Here is an 11,192-nt window from a genome sequence, read left to right as displayed (position 1 = left end):
GGAGAAGATCTGCAAAGAGGAGTGGGACAAAATCCCTCCTGAGATGTGTGAAAACCTGGTGGCCAACTACAAGAAACGTCTGACCTCTGTGATTGCCAACAAGGGTTTTGCCACCAAGTACTAAGTCATGTTTTGCAGAGGGGTCAAATACTTATTTCCCTCATTAAAATGCAAATCATTTTATAACATTTTCGACGGTTTTCTGGTTTTCTTTGTTGTTATTCTGTCTCTCACTGTTCAAATAAACCTACCATTAAAATTATAGACTGATCATGTCTTTGTCAGTGGGCAAATGTACAAAATCTGCAGGGGATCAAATACTTTTTTTCCCTCACTGTACAAGCTGGACAGAAGAGATGGATAATGAATACTATGGGTATCAACTCTGTGAACCAGCTGTAAAGATTCATGTATTCTGTATTGTACTGTAGATTCTGATGAATGAAAGCAGGAAAACCAAGTATGTGCTACTAGATAGGGTTAGGCATTATAGCCCATGTTATTGTTCTGAAACTGATGGTAGATAATAATTGGTGGTAATGGTATTTGGACTGTATGCTCTGGAGAAATATTTCTACACACTTAATAGTGTGAGTAAACATGTAATAATGTTGCCGATTCATCAGAGTATGAAAAACCTTTTAGTGCCTTCATGCAGGTCTACATTTAGATTGAACTGCAGTAATCCCACTAACTGCACTGCAGCAATAATGGTCGCCATGAGTAGTCAAGTCGTATGAACATTTAAAGTGAACAAGACTACCTTTAAAGCAATAAATGAAACCCCTCTTTTTGCAGCAAAAAAAACTCTTTACAAAAAATATAGTCACACAATCAACCTATGATTAAAAACAAGATTCCGTAAGAAAAATAAGTTAGTAAATCATATGGCAGTTATAATGCAAGACACTGGATGCAGCCTTGGTAGTACTGGCTGCAAGAGAAGTTACAGGGCACAACATAACTAAATGTTTCCGATCGGAACAACACCCATAACAAATTTTTCTACCTGTCAGCGGGCAGCTATTTGTTTTTGTCCCCACGGAAATATTTATCTGAACAATGGGTCACCCTACAGCCTAAGAATGTGAGTCACTACCTCGTTTTAGACACCAACCTTACATTTAGACTCAAGTAAGCATTGTCAGTTTGGCATAGATATCCACACCAAAGAAGAAGGTCCACTTGACACATTAGTCACCTTCAAAGGCTGTAAACAATTTGTCACGAAATGAAACGTCTACGTTGCATCTTCCCAACATCCATTCACTTCTTTTTCTTCTTCACCTCCTTCTCTCTCTTGTCTTTTTCATATTTGTTTTTCTCTGGTTTTGTGACACTGTCATATGATGGGGGAGAGGCTGTGGAGGGTGTCATGTCAGTTCTGTCTGAAGTAGAGATCTCGTTAAATTTGTCTATGACGAGAACCTCTTTATCAAGGAGCATCTTCTCTTTGTACATGGCAGAGGCCCGTTTAACAATACGTCTGAGCAGATATCGTCTGAAAGCTCTCTGAATTACCAGCGCAGACATGTCTTCTTGTTTGCGGCGTAGCGTGGTGGTGATGGGTTCGTAGGACACCTTGGAGGGGTTGGAGGCCATAAAGCGCTCCTCCATTTGACCCCGGAGGATGTCCAAGCCTTCGCCCTCACCCAGGACGCGCTTGGTGAAGGCAAACAGGATGTCGAGGCAGTGGATGCGCTCCCCACTCACCATGGGCAAATCCATGTAGATCAACTGGATCTTGTTGGGCTTAGAGATGCGTAGCGGGGGGTCCAAGGCATCAGCGAAGTCAGACAGCTTCTCATACTCCATGAACTGGGTGGCCCGTGCATCAAACTTCTCCCAGACCTCGTAGAACATCTCAAAGTCATCCTCGCTCAGGGGCTCAGCGCTCTCCTCAGTGGCCACACTGAAGTTCTCCAGGATGACAGCAATGTACATGTTGACCACAATGAGGAAACAGATTATGATGTAGCTCACAAAGAAGATAATGGCTACAGGGGGGTTCCCACAGTCTCCCCCCTTGTACTTGCTGCCTGGGTGCTCTTTACGGCTGTCACAGTCTGGCTCTCTCTTGTTTAGGATGGGTGCCAGCAGGCCGTCCCAGCCAGCTGACGTGGTGATCTGGAACAGGCAAATCATGCTGTTGCCAAATGTCTCAAAGTTGAACATGTCATCAATCCCAGACTCCTTCCTGACGTATGCAAAGTTCGACATGCCAAAGATGGCATAGATAAACATCACTAAGAAGAGCAGGAGACCAATATTGAACAAGGCAGGAAGTGACATCATCAAAGCAAACAAGAGTGTACGGATTCCCTTGGCACTCTTGATGAGGCGAAGGATGCGACCAATCCGGGCCAGTCGAATGACTCGGAATAAGGTTGGTGAAACAAAGTACTTCTCTATCAGTTCAGACAGAAACATACCTGAAAGGACAGAGAATAATTACACATAATAATCCCCAAAGCAGACTGTCAAATTGCAGTATTACAATTATGAACAATAGGTGAAAAATCTTACCAATTATCGACAGGATAACAACAATGAAGTCAAATACATTCCACCCAATGGTGAAGTAGTATTGGCGGAGTGAGAACATCTTCAGAATACACTCTCCGGTAAACATGACAATAAACACCAGGTTGATCTTGTAGAGAATTTCATCCATGTCGTCCGTCTGCTCGTCCGTCTCCACCATCATGGTGACCATATTAAGGCATATAAGAATCATGATGACAATGTCGAAGGCTTGCTTTGTAATGAAATCAAAGACATATCCTTGAAACTTGTTCTGGAGGAAACATAAGAAAGAAGCATTTTGAGAAACCAGGAAGTAGACATAGAGGTTCACGAAACAATGAACAAGTTAAAGAGTGGTATGACCCAACCTGTTCTCAGGGCAGTTCATAGGATTTGGATTTGGTGTTCATTTGTTCCCTCCAATTGGTATGATATATTATGTTATGTTAGCTTACATGATTAATGAAATAGTGGTCGTACAATATCATACAAATTATAGGATGTATAGTATCATACGCCTTACCCGGTCGTACAATAGCATATTAATTGAATTAACTTATCAATCACTTGGAGGACTTATAGCATTATACATCTTTCTCTGAAAACCAGGTTTACTTGTTGCGCTGTAACAACAAAGGAGCATTTCGGGGAGAATTTACATTGGTGGTTGGTGTCACGCCTTGATCTGTTTAACCTGTCCTTGTGCTTGTCTCCACCCCCCTCCAGGTGTCGCCCATCTTCCCCATTATCCCCTGGGTACTTACACCTGTGTTCTCTGTTTGTCTGTTTCCAATTTGTCTTGTTTGTCAAGTCAACCAGCGTTTTGTGTCAGCTCCTGCTTTTCCCCAGTCTCGCTTTTTCTCACTCTCCTGGTTTTGACCTTTGCCTGTCCTGTCTCTGAGCTCGCCTGCCTGACCACACTGCCTGCCCCTGACCCTGCCTGCCATCCTGTGCTTTTGCCCCTACTCTGGATTACCGACCTCTGCCTGACCTGACCCTGAGCCTGCCTGCCGTCCTGTGCCTTTGCCACTACCCTGGATTATTGACCCCTGTTGAGATAATGGACCCCCTGTTGATTATTGAGATTATTGACCCCCTGTTGCTGTAATACACATTGTTACTTCAACACAGTCTGCATTTGGGTCTTACCTGAAACGTGATAGTTGGAAGAGCTAACGACAAATGTTAGGATAATTTACGTATAAGTTTACGAGAACTAAAACGACAAAGATTAGGAGAAAAATGTAAAAGGTGAGAAAAATGTGATTAAGCTTAGGAAAAGGGTTAGGAGGCGGGGAAGCTAAAATGCTACACTTGTCCCCGACGCAACTCGAACATGCAACCTTTGGATTGCCAGATGGTATACATCCACCCATCCTCCCCGACCAACCTCCCAACTTTCGTTTCTGTCTAAAGTAACTAGACCATTAGTACATACCATACGTCTTCGAGGTGCAGAAAAATACGTATCGTATACTTCGTATGGCTTTGAGGCCAGGCTGCATGACCTTACCGCTGGCCTAGGGATAGGCTTTTGGGGTTTCTTTGAGCCAAGCTTCTTCATAGCATTGTAGTATTTCTTCTGTTCCTCTGTCATGAAGATGTCTTGACCTCCAAAGTAAAGAGGCAAGACAAACCTAGTTAAATTCCTACAGCTCTTATACATTTCTAGTCCATTATTGAGGGGAGAAAATCATCAATACCTTAAATCAGAGAAAATGTATGCATGTATCATTGCCTGATTACTACAACATGAAATACTTATCTTTTTCTTTTGCTGATTGAAGTTGTCTATAATAACACCAATGAAGAGGTTGAGTGTAAAGAAGGATCCAAATATGATGAATACCACAAAGTACATATACATGTACAGATTAACTTCATAGACGGGTTGTTCTTCCAACTGTAATAGAATAGCATAGTATTACCATACATTATACAATGGGTGGGTCTAATCCATAATGCTGATTGGTTAAAACCGTAATCCACCCGGTGTCTATTCCACAAGTTACCACTGGCTAAATCTATGACGTTAAAATGCCTATTTACTCTGTTCCATTTGACTGCGCAATCCACTGTCTCATCAGCCCAGCCAGGCACTTTATAAACTTGATCTCCACTAAAAAAAGCATCTAGACATTATCTCACCTTCCTTTAAGGCTAACATTTCATTTTCAACAGCAGAGATTTGATTAAACCTTGTTGTCTGTCTCTCCGACATTTGCAACATTGTTTCAATATTCAAATTCTATCTCCAGCTGCCCCATAGTAATGAATGTGTTGGGAGCCGGGACGAGACAGACAGGCAGGCAGCGTTTCTCAGCCAGTCGAAATCATGAATCAGCTGGTATCATTTTTATGAATAAATACAGTGCATTCAGAACGTATTCAGACCACTTTACTTTTTCCACATTTTGTTATGTTACAGCCTTATTCTAAAATAGATGAAATAAAACAAATCCTCATTAATCTACACACAATACCCCATAATGACAAAGTGAAAACAGGTTTTCAGAAATCTTTGCAAGTTTATTAAAAATAAACAACAGAAATACCTTATTTACATAAGTATTCAGAACCTTTGCTATGAGATGCGAAATTAAGCTCAGGTGCATCCTGTTTCCATTGATCATCGTTGAGATATTTCTACAACTTGATTGGAGTCCACCTGTGGTAAATTCAATTGATTGGAAAATGATTTGGAAAGGCACACACCTGTATATATAAGGTCCCACAGTTGTCAGAGCAAAAACCAAGCCATGAGGTCAAAGGAATTGTCCGTAGAGCTCCAAGACAGGATTTTGTTAAGGCACAGATCTGGAGAAGGGTACCAACAACATTTCTGTAGCATTGAAGGTCCCCAAGAACCTTCAATGCATTCTTAAATGGAATTTTTGTACCACCAAGACTCTTCCTAGACCTGGCCGCCAAGCCAAACTGATCAATTGGGGGAGAAGGGCCTTGGTAAAGAAGGTGACCAGGAACCTGATGATCACTCTGACAGAGCTCCAGAGTTCCTCTGTGGAGATGGGAGAACCTTCCAGAAGGACAACCATCTCTGCAGCACTCCACCAATAAGGCCTTTATGGTAGAGTGGCCAGACGGAAGCCAATCCTCAGTAAAAGACACATGACAGCCCATTTGGAGTTTGCCAAAAGGCACCTAAATGACTCTCAGACCATGAGAAACAAGATTCTCTGGTCTGATAAAACCAAAATGGAACTGTTTGGCCTGAATGCCAAGCGTCACATCTTGAGGAAACCTGGCATCGTGAACGGAGCAAAGTACAGAGAGATCCTTGATGAAAACCTGCTCCAGAGCACTCAGGACCTCAGACTGGGGTGAAGATTCACCTTCCAACAGGACAACGACCCTAAGCACACAGCCAAGACAACGCAGGAGTGGCTTCGGGACAAGTCTCTGAATGTCCTTGAGTGGCCCAGCCAGAGCCCGGACGAACTCGATCAAACATCTCTGGAGAGACCTGAAAATAGCTGTGCAGCAACGCTTTCCATCCAAGCTTGTAGCATCATATCCAAGAAGACTTGAGCCTTTAATCGCTGCCAAAGATTCATCAAGAAATTACTGAGTAAAGGGTCTGAAAACTTATGTAAATGTTATATTTCAGATGACATTTTTGTATACATTTGCAAGAATTTATAAAAACCTGTTTTTGCTTTGTCATTATGGGGTATTGTGTGTAGATTGATGAGGGAAAAACAAAACAATTTTATCAATTTTTGAATAAGGCTGTAACGTAACAAAATGTGGAAAATGTCAAGGCGTCTGAATACTTTCCGGATACACTGTACAAAGACATGTCAATTGAAAAAAGGTCAGACAAAAAGAATCGCAGCTAGTCTTTCCAGCTTCAGTTTGAAGTGATTGTGTTAGCTGTGTTGTTGGCGAGCTCCTCTGAACAACAGTGTCCTGACGAGTGAGAATATTTTCTATGCCAATCAAAATCGTGCCTCATTAGATCATTGTTATAGATGTATCCAAATAAATGTCTCTAGAAAACAGCTTAATCAAATGCAAATGCAGATACTTTGTTGTTATTCTGGCTGCAATTTTTGAAGCGACTGTAAGTTAGCCGTAGTTGGCTAGTTAGTAAGCTAGGGATAAAAATGTTGCCAGCCAGTATGCAATGGACCATTTAGAACGAACGACTGGGTCGTGTCCTTAGATATAGAACAAAAAGACTGAACAACTGGGTCACGTCTCTAGCAACCGAACCGATAGAACGAACGTCCAGCCGGCTTGGGTAGCAACCCTAGATTTGTGTCGGGACTATATCTTGTGGAAGGATTAAATTGTTTGAATAAATTTATCAAAATAACGATTTTTTATGAAAATATGTCAATCATTATTTGAATATGTTGGTAACCCGTTGTATAAAAGTGATAACGCCCTCAAAGCCGGTCTTTGGTATTGGCACGGTTTGCCGACACTCGACTTCATCCCGTGCCTAACAACACCCGTGCCAATATATCATCCAAACACCAACTTCTCAGGTATTGTCACTTAATTAACAACATCATACAAACAACAACACTATGATATATCAATTGAAAATGTGCAAACACAATCAGCCATTAGTCTGAAATACCTTGTGAAAGGTATTCCTGAAAATACTTACATTGCGAGAGTCCACAGCTGCATACATGATGTCCATCCAGCCTTTGAATGTAGCCTCAGAGAAAGTAAGGAAAATGTTATTACTTAGTAGTTAAGACACTAGTTCAGAAGGACGTCGCCCTCACACAACTCATCTGCCCACACGGAATTGGTACAAAACCTTTGACATAGGTCCACTCTCTGTCAATAAAATATTTCTGGTGATATGAGAGAGAGCAGCTCACCACTTGTAACAGTGCCAGATAGCCTGCTCCCACATTATCAAAGTTGATCTTGACATTCTTCCAGTAGGCACCTTCCAAAGCCAAACATTCTGTCTTGTTAGCTACGTCTCTAACTTTGAAGCGCTCCTGTGTGATGATGTTGACACAATGGTAGTATTTCCCTGCAAACAGGTTGACACCCATGATACTGAAGATGAGCCAGAAGATGAGGCAGACCAGCAGCACATTGAAGATGGAGGGGATGGCTCCGAGGAGAGCGTTGACCACCACCTGTAAGGATTCACACACGGCCTCAGTCTCAGATATAGGAGCATAGACGATATCTCATTGGGTAACGATGATCATTTTCAGAACTGACGAGAAATACTGTGGGCTACTTGTTGACTTTGGTGATGGTGAAAATAGGAAAACACATGAGTAAAGTGTTTAAATGGCAGTGTACACGTCAGTCAAAACTCAACACAAGAATCACTAACACCACAGCTTATTAACAACAATGACAACAGCAAGGTGAGAAGCAAAGGAAAGAATAAGGAGAAGAGGGGGGATGTATCTGTAAAGGAGATACTGTAGGCTATGTTTACGTTTTAGTGAATTACATTCAGGCTACAGTGGGGGAAAAACGAAACAGAAAAAACCTTGTAGAGGCAGGACGAAGTCACATAATTTGTTTACTGTAAATAAAAATACAAAACACATAAATAGTGTTCACATTAAAGGCAGTCCCCCGCAGCAAGCAACATCCAAACACAGTACCGTTTCAGAGAACATCAATATAGAGCCAGTGAAGCAATGAGAAGTCAGTCATACAGATGGGAGAATTCAGTGACAACCACGTGAGGAGAGACCGTCGTCACAGTACTGGTGGAAATCTAGCCAACCACAACATGCAAGAATCTGATCGATAATAGCTACATTGATTATAGCAGTCGACACCCATCCTGCACATATGACCTAAGCATCCAAACCCCTGGCTAGAGCTTGTATTGCACCGTAAAATATGCATTCCAGTGAGAGTACCATACATTTTTAAGATGGTTCAGTGCAGTAGCCTCCAAGACTTCCGTTTGTTTACATTTTGTTTAAGTAAAGTGAATGCGTTTTCCGCGTCTTATTGATTCGTTTTCAATAACGCTGACATCCTCTGATGAGTGCACATGGCCTGCCAGTGGGACTGATGGAAACTCTCATCCTGAAAACCAGGGTTGGGGGTCGATTCCAGTCAATCAGTAAGTACACTGAAATTCCAATTCTCTTCAATGCTTTTTAAATGAGACAAATTTGGAATTGGAGTTTGGTTAACTTTCTGAATTGACTGGAATTCAAATGGAATTGACACCAACCCTGCTGAAAACACATATAGCTGGAAAAGGAGGAATAGGAGAGGAAAGGTAACTCTAAATATACATGCATGGAGTGAGTGAACTTTACATTCTCCAGCTGTTGGGTTGCAGTGGACCTTAGTTTGACTACAGAGCTCTGTGCCCATGCAGGGCGCTGATGTCACGCTGGTAAAAGGCTGTGATGATTTGCACGGTGAAGCAACAGGATCTGGTCTGATGACTCTTACCCTCATGCCCTCGAAGCGGGACAGTGCTCTCAGTGGCCTCAGTGCTCGTAGAGTCCTCAGGGACTTGATGGCACTCAGCTCAGCGTAGCCCAGGGCGTTGGCCACAAGGCTGACAAGAGACACCTGTAAACATAATGACGCCATGAGAAGAGACGAAGGACTTGCTGGCACAGGCTTTCTCCTGGGCCTCAAACATATGTTTTAAACCAGGAAGCATTTCTACATTGAAACGTCAAGGCAATGTCTCAAAACAAGCTAATTGTGAACATCGCCAGACTACATATATTTTGTGCAAGTGAAAAGGTCGTTTTAAAAGAAGACCTACGTCGACAATGAGGAAGTCCAGCCAGCACCAAGCGTTGGTGAAGTATTTAGCGAATCCATAGGCCACCCACTTCAGCAACATCTCCAGGATGAAGATGTAGGTGAAGACTTTGTCTGCAAACTCCAACACAGTCTTAATAGTCTTCCTCTTCTCGATGTAGATGTCCTCAAATGCCTTGACGTAAACACACTCAAATCAGATGATCCCGTCCTATACACCACAGTAATCTCACACACTAGAATAGTAGCTGCTGCCTCATCAGATGTGTTGCCAGTTATTTCTGTGTCAAGGGATCACAGAATGTTCTATTACACAATACTGAGCACGTTGAACAACAGAGCAGCTGCATGTGGTACTGCATTTCTACTCCTTTGTAGTTTCTCATAAGGGTCAGAGAATTTGCCAGCCCCCTCTGTCATACTCTTAGATCCTTCCCCGAATCATTACTTCCCCACTTACCAGTGCTCCACTGCTGAGCAGGATCATGAAGATGATAAAGCTTTCGAACCAGTTGTGCTCCACTATCCTAAAACAGGTTTTTCTCAACGTCCACCACATCTTCCACTTGGCCTCATCATCGTTCACTTGGCAGCATTGGAATCTGCGGACACATCCTGAAAGCAGACAACATGTAGGATAATTGGGACAGATGTTACAATTTAACTTACTTTCCCAAATATGTGTGTCTTGTGTTTCTAGTTTCTGATCTTATCCATTCTATTTCTGGGTTCCAGCTTGTAATGCCTGAAGCTGTTCGCAAAAGACGATACCCACATCCTGAGACCTAGACTATTGTATCTCTCACCATCAGTGAAGCAGCCTTCAGGTTCCATGGACTCCTCAGGCTCCATGTCCACCGAGCCCACTCCCTCACCTGGGGGCCTAATGTCCACTGTACTGCCCTCTGAGGAGCTCAGCGGATGGTCTTCAGATAGCTGCTGCAAGGGGAGTCAAGCCAGGCAACATTAGCACAGCACACCCATGACAGGGCTTGGGACACTAGCATCTTCCCGGGAGCTGACATACTGAGCCTCATTACAATGGGTCACCCAGTGATGCAAGGGTACTGCCATATGTAAGCTCACAGGGTCTGTCTCTTTGTCTAGAGTTGTATATCATTTCATGCAGAATCAAAATCAAAATTACCTACAGACATAGAAGATGAGACACGTATAGTTTGGAAAGTCAAATTGCAGGCTAACACATGCATAAGCACTATTGAAATATATTTTTGTATCTTAATAAAGTGCTGTAGGTAAAAATGATTTCACTTTAGTTATATGGCATGCGTTCTCTAAAAGTGTATGTTTGAACCAAGCCTGTGATCTAAATTATAGAACATGTGTGCTCCAGTATTTTCATGTCCAGGACTTTTTGACCCAAACAAACTGGTCTTTTCCCCTTCACATTTTCCTCATTGACATGAAAACACATATGTCCAGTTGCTAAGCAGTAGACAAGCCTTAGTCATTTCAAAAAGAGGGTAGCCTGCATTAGCTTAACAGCAGATATAACAGTGTCGTGCACTTTAACCAAGACAGGCATTAAGGAGTCCGCATTCCAGGCTAGTGTCAGATTAGGACCACCTGATCACGCATTAAACACCCGAGACAAGATAACTTGAGAGAGTAATGTGATCATACTGGGGAAACAATTAATAGAAAATAGAATAGAAAACTCAGCGCTTAGAACATTTCCAAATACAGTGTAAGAACTAGAGGACTAACATCAGCTAACCATGTGGATGTGACCAATAGGTCATGCTTTTAGGAGAGGTGTGCTGGATTGCAAGGAATAGCAGCCTCCCCATGCAATGATGTCAAGCATCTAATACTGTTGGCAATATTCAAAGATGTGCCAGTTTTTCCAATAATTAAGCTTATTCAACGTCTCTCCTCAAGCACTTTGT

The 11,192-nt window shown here is 42.4% G+C and overlaps 1 protein-coding gene across 2 annotated transcripts in view; it reads right to left on the bottom strand.

The window, feature by feature from the left end:
- Positions 1 to 292: 292 nt before the first annotated feature.
- scn1laa (sodium channel, voltage-gated, type I-like, alpha) overlaps positions 293 to 11,192 on the bottom strand; it is a 41,690-nt gene continuing 30,790 nt past the window's right edge. For both annotated transcript variants that reach the window (XM_045704499.1, XM_045704498.1), the window contains 10 exons: positions 10,089 to 10,221; positions 9,743 to 9,897; positions 9,284 to 9,457; positions 8,959 to 9,081; positions 7,389 to 7,658; positions 7,166 to 7,219; positions 4,292 to 4,429; positions 4,040 to 4,144; positions 2,527 to 2,797; positions 293 to 2,432 (listed from right to left, as the gene is read on the bottom strand). In XM_045704499.1, coding sequence (XP_045560455.1) covers positions 1,267 to 2,432; positions 2,527 to 2,797; positions 4,040 to 4,144; positions 4,292 to 4,429; positions 7,166 to 7,219; positions 7,389 to 7,658; positions 8,959 to 9,081; positions 9,284 to 9,457; positions 9,743 to 9,897; positions 10,089 to 10,221 — 2,589 coding nt within the window. In that variant the 3' untranslated portion in view covers positions 293 to 1,266. The remainder of the gene's footprint in view (positions 2,433 to 2,526; positions 2,798 to 4,039; positions 4,145 to 4,291; positions 4,430 to 7,165; positions 7,220 to 7,388; positions 7,659 to 8,958; positions 9,082 to 9,283; positions 9,458 to 9,742; positions 9,898 to 10,088; positions 10,222 to 11,192) is intronic.

This window comes from Salmo salar, chromosome ssa21 (genome assembly GCF_905237065.1).
Source record: "Salmo salar chromosome ssa21, Ssal_v3.1, whole genome shotgun sequence".
Taxonomy (NCBI): Eukaryota; Metazoa; Chordata; class Actinopteri; order Salmoniformes; family Salmonidae; genus Salmo; species Salmo salar.
This window is presented reverse-complemented; position numbering and strand designations above follow the sequence as displayed.